The sequence below is a fragment of the Malaya genurostris genome, chromosome 3, assembly GCF_030247185.1.
Source record: "Malaya genurostris strain Urasoe2022 chromosome 3, Malgen_1.1, whole genome shotgun sequence".
Classification (NCBI taxonomy): Eukaryota; Metazoa; Arthropoda; class Insecta; order Diptera; family Culicidae; genus Malaya; species Malaya genurostris.
The window spans coordinates 293003351-293029969 of NC_080572.1; the positions used below are offsets into that span (position 1 = coordinate 293003351).

At 37.6% G+C, this 26619-nt stretch overlaps 1 protein-coding gene across 4 annotated transcripts in view; it reads left to right on the top strand.

Annotated features, from left to right (window-relative positions):
- Positions 1-26619, top strand: part of LOC131434845 (ecdysone-induced protein 74EF) — an 854531-nt gene that overhangs the window by 665418 nt on the left and 162494 nt on the right. For 3 of the 4 annotated variants that reach the window (XM_058602044.1, XM_058602045.1, XM_058602046.1), the window contains one exon: positions 13066-13083. The exons of the other annotated variant lie outside the window; for it this stretch is intronic. In XM_058602044.1, the coding sequence (XP_058458027.1) occupies positions 13066-13083 (18 nt within the window). The remainder of the gene's footprint in view (positions 1-13065; positions 13084-26619) is intronic. 4 annotated transcript variants of the gene reach the window in all.

The window sequence follows — 26619 nt, forward strand, 5'->3', positions numbered from 1 at the left end:
TCGAAGGGATCAAGCCATTATTGATGCTGAAGGTGAATGGTTTTGCCTTTGAGATATTTGCCTGAAAGTAGTCGATCCAATGAAACAATATTTGAAAGAAGTTTAGCTTTCTAGCAAACGCGATTATATTATAACAGATTATATTAGGATATCACTTTAATTTTTTTTATTCATGTATTGAACTTAATTTTTGTAAAACAGTTGTGTTTGGTTGGAATCGCTTCGCCGAATAAGTCATTTCGTCGAAAGTCGTTTCGCTTTCAGCTGAAAGCTGGAGATTTTCGAGACTCCGCGACCCCAATAAGTTAGTCGTTAATTAAATTAGAAAATACCCTTGACATCTTAGAGCTTAGGCAGTGTACCTTAAAATTATATTACATTATTGAATAAAAAAAATGTTGTTTTTCGAAGAATTTCTGCCCTAATATACAGGAGAAAATGAAAATGAGAAAGGCATCATTACACCACTCTCGAGGATTTGTGTAAAGTTAAGAATGCAACTTGCTTCAAATGTTAGAAAAATTGTACTTAGACTTATTGAATGCACTTTTCGTGAACCGGAAGAAGTCAAAACTACGCAATAATGCTCCGGAGCATGGAAAATCTGCGCGGTACATAACAATTTGATGATCATGAAAATTAGGACCAAACCGTTTAAGGGATACCTATACCTTTCGGCTCAAGAAAAGAAGCCCATATCTTTCGATGAAAGAATCGTTCTAAAAAAATAAAAGCATTGAATAGAACATGTTAGAAATATTTCTTGTATAGCTTCTGATCAATAGTATAATTTTTAATTGAAGCTTAAGTTTTTTTGTCCGCTGCAGCAAATCGCTAGCCAAATAATAATTTTGTTTAGCGATTTCTATGGGGGGCTTGTCCTCGAAACGTGATCGCATAAAAAACTTTTTGCCGAGAAGCCATTTTGGTGCAGACTACTTATCCATATGAGAGCCATATGAAAAGCTAGAAGTGAGACGTAAAATTTATCAATACCGATTACTGAGGCTAAACTGAGAGGACGGCATGTCAAATAAACATAAGCATAAATTGTAGTTTATGCTCAGGCCCACGTTTAGAGGGAACAGTCGATGGGATGTGGCATCTTTCGTTTGAATTTTTACTAGTGGCAATTTTCGCCCCGGTCTCCCTTATGTTTTAGAAGCTCAAAAGAGAGCACTAAGAAATACAACGATTTTTTTTTCAATATGGATTGAGTTAACTCACGTGCGGTGAATTTAAAAAATTTATGGAGGCACATGGTAAAGTTCAAGGATGTTTCAAAACGAAATTCCGAAGGTTTTCAGTAGCTGGCACCATAAACCAGAATTAAGCTTACCCCGCTTTACCTTCTTTCCCCTACTGGTGGTGAGTATATTTTCCGCCTTTCCAAAGTTTTATTTCAGCTCTTATGAGAGACATATGTGAAAGTTTTTCGAAAAGTACTAAACCTAGCATTTTTCAGATCCTAAGGTAGCTAAAATGTACGAAGATAGATTTTCATTCATCATGCACTAAAGTTACCAGGTGTTTAAAAAACATTTACTATGAACTCTCAGAGGTTTGGACTAAAAACATAACCATAATGTGTAGTATTATTTTCTTCCAATTTGGTCCTGATCAGTATTTAGTGCTCTTAATCGAAGTGCTTTTGTTGATAGCATCTTTTCGTCACACAAGTAAATATGTTCTAGAAGTTACGTTCAATTTCCTTTTAGTGTATTTGAGTTTTGAATTCCGGGTGACCTAGAATTTGTGTTGCGCTTGGTGAAACTCGAATTCAAAACCGTTTTGACATTGTGTTGTGGACAGTCATTATTTCGTAATCAATTTTTCTGGTACTCTGAAATGACATTATTTCTCGTTTATAAAAGCATTAGGATTTCGACGTGAGACCAATGGTTATTAGTTATTATTGACGATGCGGTTAGAATGGTTGCTACTATTTCTTCTGCAAATAAGAATAGCTGCCAATTCGGTCAAAACTGATCAGTGTGTTCCGGAAAACATTGTCAGAAATAGGTTGCAATGCAAGGCATTTATCGTATCCGTAAATCGAAGCTTGGGTTGTCCAGAGTCAGCCGAATCCGATGAACTGAACCAGTATTTGCGTAACAATCCGTGTCTAGTGATTGGATCCCGGAACGAATCAATGCACAGGCAGCATGAACTTACGATTACGGGAACATGCAACTATACAGAAATATTTCAATTCGACACCTACTACTCCACTGTTAATCAATGTTGGATGACGACACTCGCTACGATGAGGTCGACTTTGGCAATTGGCGTCCATAACACTTTTTCAAATAGGTACCAGCTAAGTTGGAGCAATGGAAGTTTATCCGTCACCACCAACGGCCTGGATCCGGAGGCGGAAGTTTGTACCGATCAAAAGCAAGCTTTGACTAAGCTGAATATACACGCCAATGTTGATGAACATCCGCCATCCGAACGACCGCGTTGCACCTGTTTGCTACCCGGAGAGAACGCGAAAAAGGAGCGAGAATTGTTGTCAATCAAGATGGTTTGGTTTTTAGATCGCTGGAAAGCACAAACTTAATGGATTTACTAAACGAAACAAAACAAAATACAATCTATGGTGTAAATTAAATACTTTTACTTAAATCGCCGTCGCTTGTCTGATGGTTTTTGTTTAAAAGTAAAGTCAATCACTATATAATTTCCTTTTTCATTCAACACCCATAGAGAAACAGCTTGCATTGAATAATGAAAATAAAAATTCACCAGAAATGTATTTTCCCAAACTATAACAAAACCTTTTTCCATTTCGTAGTAGTGCTCTGCCATTGGGCTGTCTGGGAAAGTGATTCATTCATTCGCTTGATAGGAATATTTAAATTTTTTGTTGTTTCATTGTCCAACTGCTTCCCTTCGTGCTACAAAAATATTGGACGTCTGAAACTTCACCGTAAAGGGTGTTTAAAATCCGCACCAACAAAATTCGAGTTTTTATCCGATTATCATCAAATTTTCCGAGAGTGAAAAGAAATTAAGGTTAGGTTTGGCATCATTCACTTAATTTGTTTCGCCTTTATATCCGAATGCGCGAACCTTGCCCTTAACTGCAACCATAAGGTTCTGCACGACCCCAAAACCGACAGTTGCTTCTCCATAATGTCCCAGTATTTCTCTATTGGGTACACTTCCGGAGTGTTTGGGGAGTTCAGATCTTTCGGCGCTAAATCGACATCATTCGTCTTATGGATGGCAAGATGCCAAATCCGCCCAGAAGATTTCAGGGCCGTCGAATAGTGCACAGTGGAACTTCATATAAATGCTGGCCAAGCGTCAAATTTTCACCTGAATTAACTAAACTTCATAAGCCTAGAGTTATTAAGAGGTGCTGAGTTTAAATATGCAATTTTGCATAAAACGAGTATATTTTATATTATTTTATTTTTATTCATTTTTTCAATATTCGTGGATTGATTTTAGCTGCGAATATGCAACTTATATATTTTATTATACACGTTTAGCTCAGCTGAATATTTTGCTCTCATTTCCTTAGTGCAACAATGTTCAGGTTAAGAACTCATTTGTTTGTAATCCAAATTTCAACATCTGGCGAAAGTGCCTACACATTCGAAAGCATATATTTTAGCCTTCAACCCAAACGTGGTGTACCCTGACTTCATAGTTTTGAATCTTCATTTCTATTCAATTTCTTCGCGTTTCGCCTTCGGTTCGTCTGTGCTCCAGGCAGTTCAAATTGAACCGCCATCTCCGCCTAACAGTTCAATGTAAAAAAAACTAAACAGACACTATCTGATGTCTTGAGCGAAAATGAGTGACGATCGATTACGTTTTGCGTCTGCTTGGTGGTTCAAATTGAACTGTTGGGCGGAGATGGAGGTTCAATTTGAACTGCTCTAAGCACTGACGAGCCGAAGGAGACACTCTAAGAAAACGAAACGAAATATATACTTTTTGTGCAAACCAAAAACCCTCAAATGTTCATTTCTCTTGAAAAATCACTTATGTTTAAATCACACCAAAATTTAAGCCTACTAAGAAAATATTTGACCCGTTTCAATGAAAAAAAATTTTATACTGTATTCCAAACAACTTTTTTTCTCGGGTGCTATGTCTAAACTGACTCAAATTGTACTTCCAAGTTTTGCATTAAGCAGTTCAGTTTGAGCTGCAATGCACTGATGAGTCTAAGACGAAACGTAAACGAAATTTTAGTCAAAATAGTTTCTCGCCCATCGACAGCAAAATAGTCAAAAACAAAAAAACTCGAAGCAGTGTCAACGGCAAAGTAGAAGGGAGAAAAAATAAACTGGTGATAAGTGTGTGTGTGTGTTCTGTTGAATTTGTTTCCGTAGACATAGCGATTGTAAGCGAAAGCCGTAGTGACCAAGTACAGTGAAGCATGTTTGGTTTTTTTCTAGTCAATTGGACTTTCCCTTCATGTGTTTTCACATGTAGGGAAGTTTAATGGGCAAAACAATTTCCACGGTTAGGAGTTAGCTACGAGCTCGAGTTTTCATTACATAATTGCATTCCCATGTCAATTTTCCAATTTGTTTACTGGTCACATTTAAAACTAGTTCAAGAAGGTTCTACGTCTTAGCAAAGACTAACAAACAAATCGTTGATAGCAAAAAGTGTTGTGTGAATAGTCAAAACTTCACGTCTGCTTAGCGGTTTATGTTGAACTGATAGGTAATATAACGTTCCAACGAAAACTGTTATGAACTGACGAGCCGAAGAAGAAATATTAAGAGAATAAAATATCGTCACGTGCCCTAAAGCACAAAATTAGACTAACCCCTAAATGAACATAGAACCATCATATCTGAATGCTTCGTAATCATTTGTTTTACAAAAGTTTCGAAAAGAATTAGGAAAACGACCATCTTTAGAAGAATTATTTTCCAGCACGAAACTCAAAATTCAACACACGTCACGTCTTTCTCGTAGCTGGGTAGATATAAAAAGTTAACAGTTGATATATTTGCAATTGCAGTTTGCAGTTGACTGAACAGGAAGTAAAGCAAGTGCATCATTCCGGTTGGTTCAGATCTAGAGCTCAATTCCAGTTCCAGTATCAAAAATTTAGTTCAGTATTTGATCAATAGCGGGACGTTCGCAAAGCCAGTTTCCCTTCAGAGAAGATCGTTTGCGTCAGTTCGCATTCACATCGCATCCAAGTCAGTCGATATAACAAAACCGCTTACGTTCGGGACGGAAGAATCCAAGTACAGTATTGAGTAGTGAACAATAGAACGACCTCGAAATGAGTGAACCAAACGAGCTACCGCCGACACGAAAGAATACAATTGTTGTTGACTTTAAGCAGTGCAAAATTCGACCTTCGATACGTGATCTTGAAGGTTTGGTTAAGGAACAGATGCATCTTGACATTAAACGTGTGCATTTACTTCAATGCAATAAGACGAATAATGTTGTTTACATCCAGTTTTACAAAGAGTTGGATGCAATTCAATTCGCAAAAGACAATAACAATGTGCACTATGTAGAGCACGAGAACATTAAGAACAACATTCCAGTATATATGGAAGATAGTGCTACAGAAGTGCGTGTGCATGATCTTCACTCAAGCGACACCTATTTATATATTCGCAAAACTATGTCCCAATACGGAGAGATTCTTTCTATCGAAAAAGAAAAGTGGAAGAATTTTTTCCCCGGTATTCTAAATGGCGTACGTTTGTTACGCATACACTTGAAGAGGCCTATACCTTCTTATGTGATTTTCGGTCAAGATACAAGAATTCCGTGAAAATCACTTGTTACCTATGACAATCAGATGGCCACATGTCAATATTGCCAAAAAGCTGTTCACTACGGTAAGCCATGTGACAAACTGGACAAGGAGACAACCACACCAAAGGACAACGGTACTTCCTTCACACCAACCCCAAGCAACCCCAGTACACCTGTGACAGCCACCACCAACAACAATGAAGCATCCCCTTCAACGAAACCATCAGTATCCCCTATAGAACAAAGTACATCAGCTGCAGTTAACAACTCTCCCCTTCAACCAACCAGCAACTGCAACCAATGTACAACAAGACACATCTACAGCAACTCTCAACGAGCCCAAGACTACGATCAACAAGGACAACGAAAATAAAACGGAAATCACACACAACACCAACGATGAAGCAATGGATGATGAGATAAGCCGCGGACGAAGTGACCCCCGATCCTCGTTGGACGGAAATGTAAGCCAATCGGCCACCCAAAGCTTTTACGCAAAAAAGGCCAGAATAAAAAGTTGATTACAAAAAAAAGATCGTTTGCGTCATCCCGCTGCTGGTCGTTTGCGTTGGAGCAAAATACAACCAAAATTGGACGGCGGTGGGGAACATTATGCAAAATCAGCCCTTCTAATGGCTCCAAATGTTATCTCCTAGTGAACTATAAAAATTGCTTCTTTGCAAATCGGAGACAAAAAGCATCAATTTAGTGTGAATGTAGAATAATTTGATAAGCTTTGTGCACTTTTCACAGTGCAAAATTCGCACCAAACGAGAGCAAATAAAGCCAGTATTTAACTGCTTTGCACTCGAGAATGATGCTCCGAACAGTGTTCCAGAATAGAGAATTCCAAAAAATTGTCCCTTCTAAATGGTAGAAATTAATTCAGTGACGCATTTTGATAGTTTCTTTCATTGAAAATGCAAATCGACATCAAAATTCTGTATGTTGCTATTTTTCAACTCTCATTTGTTCCGCGCGTTATTCAATTGTGTGGTAGAAAATATTTGTCGCCCATACGTCAGTGAAAATTCACACAATCAACTAATACGAACGATTTCAATTTTATTCGTATTCACGTCCTGCAGTTATGTCTGTGACGTTACTCACTCATTTTTTTCTGAAGGTGACGTTAATGCAAAGGTTTAAGAGTGTGTTACATTAGGAAAATCCATCGAGAAAGTGGAAAAAATCTAAAAAATTGCTGTATATGGAATTGGAAATTTTCCACTCAATCTTCGATGTTTGTTTAGCGCGTATCGAGTTGAGCAATTCTTGCCTGCTGAAGAGCAAAATTTGAAAAAATAGATTATTAATTAATTTTGTGGGAAATTTTACTGAGCCTACTTGATCCATGTGCATCACTATTTCGAATCACATGTTCAACAAAGTAGGGGCACCCAATGAACAGAGTTTCCTATGTCTTTTATCGGTATATAAATTGTGTTCATTGCCGTCAAGTCTAATTATAGAATCACTGTTAGAAAAGAGCGGGATTAACTTTGGTAAGTTGTTTTAGGATTAGTGTTTTGTTCCAAAATTCCGGAAATGTGAATCTGCTGTGAATTGTTGCTGCCAAAATGCGCTGAAATTTCATTCAGTGGCAAAAGTGTTGAGATGGGCAAGTACCAAAGTCAAATTATCACCGTTAACTCAAACACTAAAACTGTTTAGGTTCTCTACCTTATGGACCAAATTCATTTGAAATCGAAGAATGTTTTTTTGCGACATAAGCATTACCTATGGGAAAATCCTTTCTTATTCCACCTTGGGGTGTAATGATGCCTTTCTCATTTTCATTTTCTCCTGTATATTACAGCAGAAATTCTTCGAAATGCAACTTTTGTTTTTATTCAATAATATCTGGGTGGGTCCGTGGGAAAATACAACAATTTAAAAAAGTCGAGCTGAATCGAATGGTATATGACATTCGGCCCCCTCGGGTCTTGGTTGAAGCCTTTCTTTATGAGAAAGGTAAAAACCTCTCTCGAGCTGGAAACGTCATTGATGATATTGATGTCGGTTTTTTAACCAAGTAGAACCTTTCATAAATGTGTTGGTTTGAATTTATTTATTTATTTTTTTTAACTATTAGGTATTTGATTTTCGATCCAATTTTTGGTCGTTCCGTAGTTTTAGAAGTGCTGCTCTGACGAGGCCATTGCTCGATCAACAGCCGTTGCATATGCAAGAAGATTTTACAAAATTACTCATATTAACTCAGTCAGCCTTTTGCCAATGTTTCAAAGTAATGGGAATGATCCAAAAGGTACGCAATTGGGTGCCGTATGAATTGAAGCCAAGGGACATTCCTTAGCTTCAATACACCCAAAGGTTCGGGTCGGGTACGGGTAACGACTTATTCATTTTAAACGGATACGGGTCGGGTTCGAGTACAAAAATTTGATCGGGTTTCGGATATTTAAATCCGACTACCAAGGATTTTTCGGGTTCGAGTCAGGAACGGGTTATTAATTTTCATTTTTCAACGGGTACGGGTCAAGTTCGGGTTTGAAAGAAAATTTATTCTCGGGTTCGGGTCGGGTACGGGTCGGGTTCGGGTACAAGAAATTGCGTGTATTCTAAACTAGTGATGAGCGATCGCTCACAAGCCATTCAAAAGAACCGCGGCTCTCAAAAGCCATGTCATTCAGTATTAAAATAAGGAGTGTATCGAAAATAAGCTATCCACAAATTTTCTTTCAAATTATGATAAAAAACGATATTTTATTCAAACTAAAAATTGATCCTTTATTGTACGAGGTTAAACGTGAGCATAATGAAAACCGGATGAAATTTAAGTTATTCCTTCACGAATTTTCGAACTTTTGATCGAACGCTCTTCATCAAGTTGTGCATCGCATTTTATGGACGCTTGAGCCCAAATTTTTTTTGAACTCCATGTTCCCAGCTGCTTTACCAGTCTTCTTGAAGACTCTCTTCACGATTGCCTAAAAACATTCGATGGGTCGAAGCTGAGGGCAATTTGGTGAATTGATATTTTTCTCAACGAAATTCATACCCTAACATATTGCTTGCCATACTAGTACCTTTCGACCGAATTTCTCCACCTGAATCGACCTGTCCGCATCGCTCACATCCTCCCCAATGACGACAGTAAAATATTGTGGACCTGGAAGGGTTTTTGAGTCCTCCTTTACATAAGTCTCATCGTCCATCAAAACGCATCCAACCGGACGATGCAAAAGACGCGAATACAATTTCCGGGCCTTGTTGCTGCTCGCTTCTTCTGTTCTACACTTTATTTCGAGATTTTCTGCTTCTTGTAGATCTTCAGGTAATTTCGCCTCTTGTTACACTGGATCATTCCGACGCTCGTTCCTGCTTTTTTGGCCAAATCACGTATTGACATGAATTTGATCTTCATGATTAGAGATACCCCTTTCTGGTCAAGTTTCGGATTGGAAGAACCGGGTTTTCTGCCTCTTCCTGTTAGCTCATCCAAAGAATAGTGTTCACCAAACTTAATAATGATGGTTTTAACACTGCCACGATGAATTCCAAACCGCTTCGCCAATTTTCGCATAGTAATACCCTTCTCACTTAGCCATGTGTCCAGAACCTTAATTTTCACTTCCTTTTCAATACGCGTCATTTTGAAAACGCATAATTTGAACCGCACAAACAAGTAAACAAACGAAAGCTGACAACAAAACGCACAGCATGCTGTGATCTGAGCATAAAAAACCATCACAAATAGCTTATTTCCGATACGACAGTTTGACGTGTAGATTGCGTTGTTGTTCAAAGGATGATGTTTTCTAATGAAGATGTCAAGTACTTAGGAATATTTATTCTCCAGTGATTTTTTTTTTATTTGTGGTTGAGATTCGAATAATCGAAGAATATTCTGTTGGAATTGGGGGAAAAACATTGATTTCTTCTAATTGGAATTTCAACTTATTTATTTAAATATCCTGCATGAAAAGAAATCTATTTTCTTCGAATTCGGAATGTTGGATTTCATTAGAAATGTTGACCGGATCTTGACGGAATTTGTTTTGGTCAAGTTAAGGTTATTTTGAACGCAGGAGGAATAGATCAAAGGGCAGTTAAAAGCAATTTTTCATCATAATGTCGTATATTTGGTTAATTTTTCACATTTGTACGGTCCTTCAAGTATCATTTCAAAATGTACGGAACGAATAAAATCATGTTGAAATCGGAACTGAGAATTTTCATTGTTTGAAACCTAACCTTAGGTGCTGCAAAAATAACAGAAGTAGAAAATGATTTATCTCACACGAAAAGTAACTTTTCGCAAGAGTAAATAATGTTGTAAATAATGTATAAATAATTTTTCAAGTAGAAATTTGTTTTCCTTGCGTTTTGAAAGATAGTTGTGTATTTCCGTGGCTCCAACACTGTCTCACTTACTCGAGCCGCTTCTCCACATCAGCGCTGCCAACTGTACCGATTTATCGATATTTATTCCGATTTTTGTACTCGATACAGGAATACAGATATACTCTCTTAAAATACCGATATATAGATTTTCATACTGATAAATACCGATTTTCAGTTTTAGTATTTGGTTCCATAGGGTTAAACCATGTGGAGCGACCTCATTTTTTTGCTCACAAAGTAAAGACTGTCCCAGAAAGTATGGACGCACTTTGATTTCGCTGTAAACAATTCACAATCATTGGTCGAAGTTGTGGGCAGTTTGGTGGATTCATGTCTTTTGGGACGAAAGTGACATTTTTGGTAGTATACCATTCTACCGTTGATTTCGAGTAGTGGCAAGAAGCAAGATTTAGCCAGAAGGCAACAGGATCCTTGTGGCTTCGAATCGTGGGTAGAAGTCGTTTTTGTAAACATTCCTTGATGTATATTTCGCTGTTCGTTGAAGCAGTGGTGATGAAGGGTTTCGAAATCTTACCGCAGCTACAAATTGCTTGCCAGACCATAGCTTTCTTACCAAATTTTTCGACTTCGATCGATGTCTCGGACTGGTTTAATACTCGGCAAGGATTTGTAATCGAGTTTCACATAGGTTTCGTCGTCCATGATTATGCAGTTCAAATTTCCAGCAAGAATCGTATTGTACAGCTTTCGAATCCTCGGTCTGATTGATGCTTCTTGTTTCGGACTACGTTTTAGTTGTTTCTGCTTCTTATAGGTTCGAAGATTTAAACGTTCATTAGCACGAAGAACATTTGACTTCGGACTTCGAACGCCTTCAGTATACCTTTATCCAACTGAGGGTTAGCAGGACCTTTTTTTCGACCCGTTTTCGGATTATCCTCAAAGTTTGCATTTCGCACGGCTTTTTCACTTACTCCTTCCATTTTTGCTATCTTTCTCAGTGACACTCCGCGTTCTGTGCACCATTTGTACACAATCGTTCGACGTTGTTCTGCTGAAAGTCCACGCATTCCGAAACAATGGAACTAATGAAAACGAATAAACAACTGCACAAGTGGTTAGAGAAGAGTGTAAACAACAGGACGCAGCCATAAAAATTGACAGATTCTGAACCATTGCGAAATGGCAGCGGTTTTTGGTTGCGTCCATACTTTCTGGGACAGTCTTTAGGTTTTCGAGATAGATATTATACAGATTGATTTTTCAGCCAAATACAGATTACGAAAGAGCGTTCGGCTCAGAGCCGCTCATTGGAATGAGCCGTCACCATCAATCGAGTTCAAAGGTTTATTAGAGCGGTCTTCCAACAGCGATTGATACGGATGGCTCTAACATTGTAAGAAAAACGTCCACAATACACGGATAGATACGACAAAGTTATATTGCAACATGGTATTGCTCTTCTACATGTTGCACAGTCGGTAAAAATGCGGGGTAGAAATGCACAAATGGGCAGTTCTACCCCACCCGCTGTATAGCTCAGACATTGCTCCTTTCGATTACTATTTTTTGCGGTTGAAGCAGCATGCCCTGGCTAATCATTACTTCTCCAATTATGATGAAGTCAAAAAATTGATCGATTCGTTAATTGTGGATAATACTTTGGATGTTGAATTTGTAAAATTTTTTCTATAAACTTTCAAATTTCGATAAAAAACAATAACACGAACTTATTTATACCCCTAATATAAATATCAATAGATGAACATCGAGTGCTGAATTCAAAATGAAAGTTTTGAGAATTATTGTATCCGAGCAAATAAGAATGAAACGCCTACTAGTGGGCAGTGCCAATCACTTTGATAATCAAACTCTACTAATTTGCATTACCAACAGCATGAAGTCTTGTCGATCCACGATAAAAGAACTGGTATTTATCAAATATCCGGAAAGGTAATTTCTATCCAAAATCAAGTTCAATTCATTTCATCGTCACTGTTGATGAAACCTGATTGTACTGATTGATAAATAATGACTTAATTCATCTTTTAAAAAAAATTACATTTCGTATCGATCAAACCCACCCAACACCTTCCGAACGGCCAGTTTGATGAGAAAGCGCATTCACTTCGGTTCGGCGCAGTAAACCCGCTTGAAAAATGTTAAACAGTAGCAGCAGCAGCAGCAGCGAGTTGCATCGTCGATCGGCTGCTGGGCTGGAAGGTGGGAGGAAAAGAAAGTCAAGGTCGTTTGTAGCTGATGCTGCTGTTGCAACCAACAACAACAACCCCAGAGGCGGGAACGAAAGAAAGCCTACACAAACGCCGTTCAAACATTCACGGTTGGCTGCAGATGCAGTGTGAGTGCAATTTTCATTTTCTTTACAGCCTTACAGCCAATGTGGCGGGAAAACGGAAAGAAAAAAGAGCCTCCTCTCCATCATCGAAGGTGGAGAAGGTGGGGGTGCTGGTGCTGGTGGCGGCGGTGTCGGTTTGTGGTTTGATGGGCCGTTTTAGTGACTGACTGACTGACTGAGATGGAAAAGTTAACGATAGGCGGATCAGGGCCCGGTTTGTTTCTAACGTTGTTGCCGTACCTCATCATCTGTCTGGTTGCTGATAGTTTTGCCGTGTATTTGCTGAGTGCGATTAGAGACCTACTTTTCACCAGTCGCCTCATGCCGGAACACCATTCGATCCGATGCATGATGCTGGGAAAACGGGTGGTGGTGAAGACTAGCTAAGCTAAGCTTTTTCTTTAGCTAGTAGGTTGTGAATCATGGGCTACGGGCAACGGGGGGGGGGGAGATGTTGAAACTCAACCAGTGTTGGGCAATTGCATTTTCCGGCTGAGCGTAGCAAACGAACGAACGAACGAACGAACGGCTGATACCTGAATTGTTTTCGTTTTCATCTAATTAATTCTTGGCACGAGACTTTTTCTCACTTTTTCTTTTCTGTTGTTTTTCTCGTTTTTTAGATGAAGTCAAGTTTCAAGGTAAGCTTAACCTGATGCCCAGCCCCGGCCCCGATGAAGATGATGAACATGACGGATGCCTAATTTGATAAGGCTTTTGGCTGACGGGTTTGTAAATTATGATTGACCGAAAACCGGGGATAACCGCACCGGCACCGGCTGCATGATTGTACGAAGTTGGCCTACGACTAGACGACCTTGGCTAGAGTTTTAATGATCTATGTGTGCGTGTATGTGAGAGAGAATTGGATTTTTCCCTAACCTCACTGGTTGGCAGAAAAATATATGTTTCTCTTGTGTTTTGATTGAATATTCAAATAACTTTATTTAGAATCTCCCGGAGGTGATTGCTTTATCAAATACCAATGATATATTTTCATGTTCTTTAACTAAAATTACATTTAGTGATAGCTGTTACATGTTAATTCTCATGAGTTTCCCATGATTTATCAGTGAGCCAGTTGAAATTGAAATTGAACCAACTGCATGATATTTGTGAGTAGCAGGGGAGACCGGAGCTGGTTGGCCAAAGAGGCAGGTTTTCCGAGTGCCTTTTATGAACAGGCTATTGTGCGCAGTGGCGACATCTATAGTGATTTTAATGGGGTATGCAACTTATCATTACATATCATAGTATTTTATATGATAGTATGATTGATATGAAAAAGGCGTCACTACACCACTAGATGGATTAAAACAGATTTTTTCTACATTATTCTAACTTGTCTATCATCAAAAGACGCAGAAAGGTGCAGATTAGACCACTTACTTATAAAACTACACAGAAAAAAATGATGAATTTTACATGTAACATAAACCTACAAACGATATAATTCATAACTACTTGATTTTTCAAATGACGCAACATTCCACGAGTACAAAATTTTACACACTCCGAGTGTAATTTGCACTCGGCTACCAAATACCGCAGTATGGATTTATATGTATCAATTATTCAGCAAGCAGATATGTGGTTCAGTCGATTCATCGATGTACTTTGTGATCTCATGTTTCTTCTCGGTTCAAGTCCCGCTGTTGCTATCGATCTTCTTTTTTTTTTATTTCATTCGGGTTCAAGCCACGTATTTTTCAAATCACTCAATTTTACATGTTCTTGAATATAAATGTGTGTAAAATACGACGCTCCAGTTATGTGCATCTTATAAGATGTAAAATCACAAGATTTTTTCGAACTGTGTTCTTCAACAATAATGTAATATTTTCACTATTAAATATTAGTTTTTTGTAGATGGTGTCTTCACAAAAGTTGTTTGTAATCAAATGGCGCACCTTTTGATGAAGAAAGTTACTAGGGTGGTCCTCATTTAGATTGAAATCTGATATCTAACTTTCTTAATTGAACTCAAAAATGAGTTTGTTGTACAATAAAGTTGTAGGAAATTTTATTTTGAGCTACTTTGTTGAAAAAAGCACCTCTCTAGCTCTTCATTTGATCGAGTTACATAAATTTTCCCGAGTAAAATTAGGGTGGCTCCTGAAAAATCACTTTTTTTGTTCTAACTTTTTTGTGAAACGTTCTACGGAAAAGTTGTCTTCAAAATAGTTGTTAAACTAATCATTGCGCATAATTTTGCTCAACCAAGCTTTTTCATATGAGCTACCAGTACAAAGTTATGATTGTTTTTTCATCAAAAACTAGTCAAGCTTTAAATATCAATATTCATTTGATGCCAGATCGATGAAAATGTATCCTATGCGGTTCCTGAAAGGTAATACAAGTAAAAATTTAAGAGAAAATTGGAAGGGTGTTAATTTTTTAACTTTTTTGCCTTTCTCTATAGAAAGGTATTAGAGTTGCTGGAAAAACCGACTTTCGAACGGAGCCTCGGAGACCCATAGTGTTATATACCATTCGACTCAGTTCGACGAGATCGGAAAATGTCTGTGTGTGTGTGTGTGTGTGTGTGTGTGTATGTGTGTGCACTTTTCGAAGATATTTGAACGCGCTCAATTTTCTCAGAGATGACCCAACAAACCGATTTTAACAAACTTGGGCTCGTTTGAAAGCTACTGTCGGGCCATTGATCAAGTTCGAAGATCAAATGGTTGTGACTTTTGGTTCCAGATATATGATGGTATAAGTGACGTAACCGACAAAACACATTGATTTTTACCGCTCTTATATATATATATATAAGGGTGCCAAAATTTTGGGGTCACCTCTATTTTCGTTAAGCTCTAGTGCTCAAAAGTTTAAGCACCTCGAAAAAAGCCTTCATGCAAAATTTGAGCTAAATCGGACATGCGTAAGGGGTGCTGCCCGGTGGTAAAGGTTTGACAATTTTCGATCTTGAAAAAGCACCATAGGGGAAAGTACATGAAATTTCCAAAACCGAAAATTTTTTTTGATGCCGAAGCTCTTAAAACTGCATGAAACATCGAAATTTAGTGTCATCTCAAAAAAAAATTTTTTTTAAAAATCAACTTTCTGGCACTCAGAAAAATTTTCATATATTTTCATAGTCCCAAAAAGTCGACATTTTCAAAAGAAAAATTTTTCGAGATGACACTAAATCTCGACGTTTCATGCAATTCTAAGCCTTTTGGCATCAAATTTTTTTTTCGATTTCGAAAATTTCATGTACTCCCCCCTATGGTGATTTTTCAAGATATATGAAAATTCTACTAAGTGGACTAAGAAGGCTTTTTGCCTTTCTCTATAGAAAGATATTAGAATTGCTGGAAAAACCGACTTTCGAACGGAGCCTCGGAGACCCATAGTGTTATATACCATTCGACTCAGTTCGACGAGATCGGAAAATGTCTGTGTGTATGTGTGTGTATGTGTGTGTATGTGTGTGTGTGCACTTTTCGAAGATATTTGAACGCGCTCAATTTTCTCAGAGATGGCTGAACCGATTTGAACAAACTTGGGCTCGTTTGAAAGCTACTATCGAATCATTGATCAAGTTCGAAGATCAAATGGATGTGACTTTTGGTTCCAGATATATGATTGTATAAGTGACGTAACCGACAAAACACGTTGATTTTTACCGCTCTTATATAGGGCAACGGCTCCCTATTTCATCTGAGCTCCTATTTCCATCTCATCCCTTCACCTCATTACTTTGAACATGAATAATATTCTAAAACCTACCTGAACCAAACTGTGAAATGTTTTAAAATGATTATGAAAGCTGTTGTCACACTTTCCTATTGAAAGAAATGGTTTTAAGTTCTTCGTGTATCGTTTTTTTCATATAAAATAAACTCATTTTTCAATTTAGGACACATTTTCGTCTCAAGATTTACAGTTCGTCATGTTTCTGATTATCTACTAATCGATTCGTCTCAAAACATGGTCACTTTTTCGCACAATTACACTACCATTGAATGCTGGATGACTTCATAATTAGTAATGTTCACTTGCCACTTGTTTAATTAACGATTTAAAACTTCAAGAATTACCCGACAAACAAAAAAAGTCTTTAAAAATATGAGATGAAAGTTTTTCACTTAATTCACTTGATTGCGCTTTGTTTCCATCTCATTTGGTTTCGCAAAGTTGCCAAGTTATCTCATATTGTTACAAAAAATAAATTGTTTTTCTTCTTCAAATTATTATCAAAAAGTATGTTTTTGGTATCCGTGACATTAGTTTAATTATATTATTGATATTAATATTTAAATAAAACTGTTTTGGCTTCGAATATTACCAGAAAGAGCGTGTTAAATACTAATGAAATAACCATTGTGGCAAATCTAGTAGCACTGGTGTCATTCCGCTATACGCCAACATAACGCTGTGAAGTGTGTGTGTGTGTTTCATCGTCTGTGCACAGAGATGCCAGGTATTTTCATAGAAAATATGTATTACTTTGCATAGAAAGTCTATATCTGTTCTATCTGTTTTCACTAATAAAATGATGTTAAAAGATAGTTCTTTAGATCTCCGTAAGTCATTGCCCCATTAAATAGATAATTCAACGAGTAAATTTTTTTACCAATAATAATAATGTGGAAAAATCCTGGTGGGTACGGTTGTATCGTTTGAGTTGTATATCTGGCAGCGGTAAGGCTGTCGGTCACCAGAATGTCTGCAAGCCATATTTTTCCAGCTGGCAGCGTTTAGTCAGCCATCTGGCAGCCATGCGAATGCGGGTGAGAGTGTAATAGTGGAATATTTTGTTTTGATTGCTGTCGCCATTGCTAATTTATAGGATGAATGAAAGATCAACGATAGGATGAATAAAAATCCATTGAGATGAAATTAGGAGCAGAGTAGTGAAAACATCATTAGTGTTTTTAGCTGTTTTATAAATATTAGTTCAATTTTCAAGAAGTGTGAATCAATTTTCAACGTGGAGCAAGGCGAATGAAGCAGTAATATGAAATAGTTACAGTGATTTTAATGGCTAAATCGGGGTTTGAAGGCGACGTCCTTACAAATGAGATGAAATGGGGAGCCCTTACCTTATATAAGGGTGCCAAAATTTTGAGATCACCTCTATTTTCGTTAAGTTGTAGTGCTCAAAAGTTTAAGCACCTCGAAAAAAGCCTTCATGCAAAATTTTACCTAAATCGGACATGCTTAAGGGGTGCTGCCCGGTGGTAAAGGTTTGACAATTTTCGATCTTGAAAAGCACCATAGGGGGGAGTACATGAAATTTCCAAAATTGAAAGTTTTTTTCAATGCCAAAACTCTTAAAACTGCATAAAACATCGAAATTTAGTGTCATCTCAAAAAAAATCAATTGGTGTCAAAATTAGTATGCAAAATTATTTAATAAAATATGAAACATATTTTCATGAGGCTGTTATGATAGAAGAGAAAGGCAGTATCACACCACTAGGTGGATTAAGAAGGGTTTTTTAAATTAGTTTTAAAAATACCTTCACAAAACTCAAAAACATTGCATAACTCCTAAACGCGTTAACGTATCAACATACTTTTTCCAGCAAAATAATAGTATCAAATTAGTTCTACAAATGATCCATACATTGTTCTTTCGAGAAATGAGACTCACAAAAACTACAGCCGAAAATAGATTGCAGAACAATTTTAATCAATTTATTACCAAAATAACTATTTCAATTGAGTTTGAGCAACTGAGGATTAGAGATACTGCTTAATATGGTTATTCCGAACTAGTTGGCCATGATAAATCTATGAACAGAAATTTTCATGATTTCGACAACCATTCCAACAAGCTGGTGCAAGTTAGTAAAATGCAAATATTTTTATCCACATCGTGCCAAGATGCCTATGACACTGGCCCTTCTTTCTCATCCACTTGTGTACCGAATAGCCTCTAAAAACCGGAAAACGACGCACAATGAGTTTTGGTTCGAATAAATACATTCTACTCATTTTAACAAACTAATGCTTTTCTTGGGTTTCAGGAAGTGCTTTGACTTACATAAAAATCTATTTTCAGCTGTAGTTTTTGTATGTCGCATTTCTCGAACAGACAATGTATGGAACACTTGTAGAACTAGTTTGATACTATTATTTTGCTGAAGAAAGTAGGTTGATACCTTAACGCGTTTAGGAGTTATGCAATGTTTTTGGATTTTTTGAAGGTATTTTTAAAACTAATTTAAAAAAGTTAAAAAAATAACACCCTTCCAATTTTCTCTTAAATTTTTTCTTATATTACCTTTCAGGAACCGCATAATATACATTTTCATCAATCTGGCATCTAATGAATATTGATATTTGAAGCTTGACTAGTTTTTGATGAAAAAACAATGATAACTTTGTACTGGTAACTCATATGAAAATGCTTTGTTGAGCAAAATTATGCGCAATGATTAGTTTAACAACTCTTCTGAAGACAACTTTTCCGTAGAACGTTTCACAAAAAAATTAGAACAAAAAAAGTGATTTTTCAGGAGCCACCCTACTTTTACTCGGGAAAATTGATGTAACTCGATCAAATGAAGACCTAGAGAGGTGCTTTTTTCAACAAAATAGCTCAAAATAAAATTTCCTACAACTTTATTGTACAACAAAATCATTTTTGAGTTCAATTAAGAAAGTTCGATATCAGATTTCCATCTAAATGAGGACCACCCTAGTAACTTTCTTCATCAAAAGGAGCGCCATTTGATTACAAACCACTTTTGTGAAGACACCAATTACAAAAAACTAATATTTAATAGTGAAAATATTTATGTCACGCTAATTTCCCGTTTCGGACCATAATGCAGTGCACAGTGGGAAAAAATCTATAAAAAAAACCGCAAAGAATTCTGTTACTCATTAACTAATTGAGATAGGTCAACAAACTAAAGCGTTTCTTATGTAAAAATGTCCAAGGAAGTCAATGGAATGGTTTACAATGTATGAAAGTATTATATTGTGCCCTAGTTCGCTTTACGCTCGAATACGCCTCGGTTGTCTGGTCACCGTACTACTAAAACGATATCCAACGCATTGAAGCAATTCAACGGAAATTTGTTCGATTTGCTCTGCGTCGGCTTCCTTGGAGAAACCCTTGGAACCGCCCAAGTTACCACGCCAGATTCAAACTGATTGACCTCGATTTGTTATCTGTCCGTCGTGACGTCAGCAAGGCTACTTTTGTGGCTGATCTCCTCCAATCAAGAATAGACTGCTCCATACTCTTACAGCATTTACAAATTGATATCCATCGCCGTAATCTTAGGAACTTTTCTTTTCTTAGGATCCCCTATGCTAGAACTAATTATGGCTATAACGAGCCTTTTGCCAACCGCTGCCGAACATTCAACCACTGTTCCAATTCATTCGACTTTAATCTATCACGAAACGTTGTCAAGAAATTGTTCCTAGGGTTACTATTTAATTAGTTTTAGTTAGTTTAGAAATGCTATGTTTAAGTGAAATGTATCATTTGGATGATTGTAATCTGTTGATGCTAAAGATGAGGCGGTTTTATGCCTGTTGGAGAGCAAGTTTGACAGAAACTAACTCAACCGGGCTTTTCCCTGCTCCAAATAAACAAATTTGTTGCTCTGTTGATAAGTGGATATATAGTGGTGATGTATGTGAAATTTATTCAGCGGTACCGAAGTGGTGGAGTAATAGCATCAATAAAAGCAGCAAGTGCTGTGATTAATAATAGTAATAATGATAATAAAAACCTGTTTTAATCCACCTAGTGGTGTAATGATGCTTTTCTAATGTACATACAATATTGTGGTATTCTGTTCAAAATTTTTCTCTTCGATTTTTGAAAGAGATTGTTTATACATAACATACAGAATAAAACAGTGCTTTGATTGCGTAGGTCATCCTTAAGAAAACGAAGTGGGTTCACTATTATATGCACTTCCGGCACCGGAACCCGAGAACCGGTATAATTAAAGTCGATTCGTACGGCCACCAACTAACTTGACGTACAAACTCTACTAGTTTTTAATCAAATTTTGAAGATTTTATGCAATGTTGCCATCGCACTCTAAATTACGATTTAAATGTTTGTTGCATCCGAAAATATTTCATGTGACGGTGTACAATATTGAACACACCTGACCCTATAACTTTGGAACCGGAAGTCGGATCCGGCAGAAATTCAGGAATTCCACACACACACACATTGCTCAGCTCGATTAACTGAGTCGAATGGTATATGACACTTGGCCTTTAGGGCCAATTTTCACTAGTCGGTTTTTCAAGTGATTGCATAACCTTTCTATATGAGAAAAGCAATGCAGCTGATTAAAAATATTACCCAATTTAGCTTGAAAATCATGCGCAGAAGTGACAGGAGCGCAGGCTATCGTTACGTCAGTTCGAACACTGCACCTGCTGTGTGTTCGGAACATGCAAAATGCTGCACTCCCGTTAGTTATATAAATCAAATTTATGCTAAACGGCATTTTATTAGGTTTAAGAAAAATAGACAACAAGCTGGAATCAGAACAGCCTTTCGTCACTATAACCACTATTATTGACCACCCTAAGTGCATTGATAATTAATTCTCAGTTGCGATTCAGTTCCGAATTTATTCAGTGAAGATTTTTTTATTGATGAAAATATAATAGTTATATCAGGGGTGGAAATTGGCAAATTTTTTTATTCACAGTAAATAAAAATAGTCGGTATTATCTTTTCATATCACGTATTTATTGTAGATATTATAATGAATTTTGAACTGAATGATATTTGATAAGATAAATTTTGGTTTTACTTAAAATTTAAAAAGGTCTTCAATTTCATTTCCCACAATTTAAAACATAATCGCAATTTTAGTTTTGTTACCCAATTTTTTAAATCATGGTGTTCGGTTGTTTTATTCACAATCGGAAATCTTGATTCACATTTTCATGCGCAAAATGGGCTTAAGGAGTATATCGAAAAGTAGTTAGCAACATTGATTATTGAATAAAAAGCGATAAAAAACATATTTTGACATCAGTTTTCGATATATTGTAGAAAAATTACATTTTTATGCATTTCATTGATTATATTGAAGAAAATCCTAGTTTCTGTGAAACGCTTGCACTTTGGACTTGACATTCTTCATTAAATTCTGCACAATTACTTTTGTGACTTTCCTGGTGGCAGCTCTCCAGTTTTTTTAACTCCTGCATGTTTTGGGACACTGTACCTTCCATCCGAAAGTGCCGCTTGACAATTGCCCAATACCTTTCAATTGGCCGAATATCCAGGCAGTTCGGTGGGTTGATGTCCTATTCCACGAATTGTACATTATTTTTTGTTAACCACTGTAGAACGGAGTTGGCGTAGTGGGCTGAAGCCAAATCCGGCCAGAAGAGAGGAGAAGCTTTATGCTTTCTGTACAGTGACAGCATTCTCTTCTTCAAACATTCTTCCTCGTACACCTTGGCGTTAGTTGTGCTCCGCAAAACACGTAGTCACCGCAAAACACGCTGCAAAAAATTAAGGCATTTCAGAATAATAAATGTTTGAACGTTACTAACTACTTATCGATACACTCTTTATTTCCACCTCTGAGTTATATCTTGCACGAATCATTTCGGTGTCGAACTGAGGCGTAGTGGAAATTCAGCAGCGAAATATCATCGGAGATTCTTCTTTCTTTCGATTATCACTTTAATGATATTTCTGTGGGTGAAAATTCGTCATCAAGTTTCAAGAGGTTCAGAGTTTTGTGGATGCCAGTTTCATGAATAAAAATCTCGAAAGTGATTTTTCCATCACTGATAATGAAATGAACTTTTTCTGACTATGATTTTCCCAACACTGGCTACTATCCTATTGTCCTTTATGTCTCGTGTGGCAATGCCTAATGGTTTACAGACTGGCATTATTTACACCGATGTTTATTTCGTCTTTAACATAACTAATCATGTCGTCGCACTTGCTAAATTGGATTTGGCCCGAACATTTTTGGTCGTCAAAAATCATACATCAGGAATCGTTTTGCGTTTATTGTTAATGATCACGTCTCTGAAGAGCTGGTCGCATCATCCGAAATTCCTCCGGGAAGTCATCTCGAGCCTTTAGTATTATTACTGCACTTTAACGATGTTAACTTTTCTCTGGAAGGTTCTTACCAATTGTTTGATTATGATGTCAAGATATACTAGTGGGAATTGTGAAAATTGAAAATTTTAGCGAAATTGAAAATTTTAGTCAAAATATAATTCCAAAGCCAATAATTTTTTTGTGAATCATCACAGCTTTCCTATTATCGAACTAGTTCGATGTTAGTTTTATTTCGGAATTTCCGTTCATTTCCAACATAACCAACTTCAACATAAACCGAACGGTGCGGGGATCAAAACCATTCAGGCGATGTGTGATATTTTCTTGAATGAATTTTACTATTTTTCGCTCGCCCACGCACCACGGGAAACGCAAATTTTCCACCGCATGGGAGTATGCTAAATATTTGTTTGCGATTATTTTTCCTTCGTCTTTCTCGCTCTATCTTCCATCATGTTTGTTTTTCTGCGTTCTATCTTTAGTTGATGTGCCTATGTGTGTGTCCCAAAAATACGGCGTAAAACAAGCTTCGTTCACGAAAAAGGTTAATAGACTGGCTCCTATCTGCTGTGTGCGGATGTGTTATAATCGGGAACGATAATGATTTTTTTTGATTTTTTGTGCGAAAAAATTCGTTTCCGTCCTCTGACAACCGAAACGCCAGAACACCGGCGCGACAAATTACATAAATGTGGAAACTATTTTTAACTGAGGCATTCCATCCTCGATTTGCGAGAGAGTTTTTTTTTGTTAGGTCTTCATTTTTGTTCCTTCAACTCTTCCGAACCGGCGCGCAACAGGAACAGGAAAAAAACGAAATGTGCCGCGTGCATTGAGGGAAAACAAATGGTATTTTTAAATCGGCAACCGCAAAAACAACAAAACGAATTAGTATCTGGGAAACGTCCAGGACGACAACGGTGACGACCGGGGAGTGATGAAAAACAAACCCGTTTCTTCGTCGTCGTTTTGGTGGCAGTTCTGTAGTCGGACTGAGTCAGCTTTTTATTTCGTGGTGTCCCGGTAGGCAATACGGTACTCGTAGTCCGGTGAACCCGTGACGATTAGAAAAAGGGCCCAATTCGGTTGATGAGTTCTTCAGACCCTTCCCGGCTCTCACCTGTAGCGGGAAAAAGTTTTAAACTGGAAAAGAACACTTTGACAAGTAGCAATCCCATAACCGCAATAACACAAAGTGGATACTAAACACTCTGGGAAAGGATAATTATAATCAGTCACGACTTCTTGGCACACCGCCGGTCCCATTCTCACGATTGTACCGAAGGGCTGTAGTGCAGAATAAATTGCCAGCACGACATGACACCGTACGCACAAAACATCGCGTTTAATTGAATTCAATATTCTAGGTAAGCCAAAATCGAGGGATTCCGAGTCTACCCCGGCGAAGTACAAAACGGTACCTGTCAGGCTACTGGATCAACCAAACGTGAGTTCCCCCGGAGGCTATCTCGCAAATAAGCAAAACCTTCGGTTCGCAATTTAACCGGATCAAATCAAGTTTCCGCGAGAATTGCGCTACTGTTAAACAACGACCGGTAGCCGAAGTAGTAGCCCATGCAGCAAAAAAAAAGTCAACAAAACTGACCTTTCCTGTGACTGTCGCTGACTACTGCGCGAAAAAAAAAACTAACCGTCGAAAGGTTAAGAGGGAGTAAAAATTTGCCACGCTGAATCGAATCGATTCCGATTCGGGTGAGATAATTGAACGGTACGAAATGACTCAAATGACTAATTGATTTGTTAGTTAGCACAACACCAGATGTCCTACCGGGTGGAGTTGAGGCGTTTTTCAAGCACCAGTAGGCGAGGGTCAATTTCAGCCAAGTGAGTTACTTTCCGGCACTGACTATACTTCGAGTGTCTTTATGCAGACTGGTCAAAAATTGTCCGCATCAAAATTACTAACCCTGCAATCACAATTAAGACACTAAAAACGTTGATGTTGTAACAGTTGAAAACAAAACACGGCAAAGTCTATCAAAAAACAGAAAAGATTAAGCCCAATTTCGGCAATCGGCTGATGTAAAGTATCGTGCGTTTTCTATTTTTAATCAAAACAATACCCCAACTACGTCAGCAGCAGCAGCAGGCGTCACTGATAAGCGTGTTCTGCATAGGCTACGGTAAATAAAAGAGCGCGCGTGACAATCGTGTTATCGGGTTTGGTTTATTTTTTTTCCTTTAACCAGAACCTTTTCTGGAATCCCATAGAGCAATTATCACCGGTTGAAAGTAAATATGCTTAACGGAAGTTGTTCGGTTTCGATCGGTTCGAGTTGACCGATATCGATACGGCCGGAAGAGGTGCTTCTGATAAAAAACAGCAAAATTATCGATGGAATGTACATGTATGTTATTGTTTCCGCATGACTCGCGGGCATGATGGCGAGCGGAGATTGTAGATACCCGGCAGTCATAACAAATGGTCGACTGAGGGAAGAAATACTGAGACGGACCTAACATGTCGACATTGGACAAGATATGGTCAGAAATGAAATTGCATTTCTTGGGGCCGATAAAAAAAATTTGATGCAAGTATGACACCATTCATTCACTGGCGGGAGAAAGGGGTTCCTCAGAAGTCTATGTTTATTTGTAATGGGAATCGTTATCCGGACCTGGGAAACTTCTTATCAATATCACACAATATCAGCGCAAAAATTGGTCAACAACAAAATCGTTTTTTTCAGTCACAATTCATAACAAAATTTTTTCCTATTTTTCTTTTGGTAGTTGAATTGATATATTTAAAGGAAAAAATGTTCCTTTTTCATTTGGTTTGTTAAATCCGCCTACCTTCTTCCATTAAATTTCGTACAGTGGTCTCATCGACCTTATTCGCCAGTTAGATTTAAACTGCTGCTCATTTTCCATGGATTTATTAGTCCAATTCCGACCAGAACAGCCAGCACCTGGTCTATTATGTTTCTTCAGGAATGGTAGCAGTCGCTTTTTCAGGCAGGCACTCCTGGATGTAGATCTCTTATTTGTGATGAGAATGCCGCTTTTTCGAGACCACACGAGTATATGGCCTGCCAGACGACATATTTTTTTCGGTTTCGAAAAATTCGGACACGTCCGGATAACGATTGCCGCCGGTTTTTAGCTTCCTGGCGGTCAACACTTTTAAAACGTTGTTCACGGTTGATTTTTTTTTTTTCAATTTGCCATGCGAGAACACCGGATTCTCTTGCTGCACGAGCAAAATTTTGACACGCTGCTCCTCTTATCTGAACGTCATTATCATAGCAACCATTGCATATAGACTGAACTTTCAAATGCAGCATTTCAGGGCGTTTTTACTTCATTTTTAACAGAAACACATCGATTTGAAGTTGACCAATTTTTGCGTTTAGATTGGGGAAAAAATAGAGCGGCTGAACCGGAAATCTTTGTTTTATTAAATTTATTTTTGGATTTTATGATTTTTCAGACGCAATTCGCAGCATCATTTCACAATTTTGACTCTAGCCAGACTTTTGAGAAGGATCTTAGATGCGATCAGTACATAAAAACATATATGTTATCGCGATAAAAATGAAGTCTTGTATTTTTCTGTGTAACAAAGTCAGTTCCAATGCATCCGCCATTTTTTTCGCTTTGGTTCCCTGATAGCATTCTGAAAGAGGAGAGAGAAATAAAATTGGCTCGACAAGGCTGCCAAACACATTCAATCTTTGTGAAAGTTGAATATTTTTTCATTGTTCATTGGAATCCATGCAATGTCCAACCCATACGATAGATTTATGTGATAAAACTCAAAATAATAAAATGTATGCTGGTAACCCGGTACAGTTTGCTCATATACGAGAGAGTACAGGAGAAATACGATGCGCAAAGGGAATTGAGCGAGCCACGTGGTCGATTTAAAACTCAACACGCGACCCTCTGTCCTCAGACCTTAATGCTACTATTGGGCCATAGAATAAGATCGAAGATTAAATGGCTGTCACCAATGACTAAACCAACAAAACGCGTTGTTTTTTTACCGCTCAATTTTCTCAGATACGGCTGAAACATGGCTGAACAAATGGCAAATGGAGATGGCTGAACTGATTTCAATGAACTGAGACTCGTTTTAAAGCTAGTATTCAGTTATTGGTCAAGTTCGAAC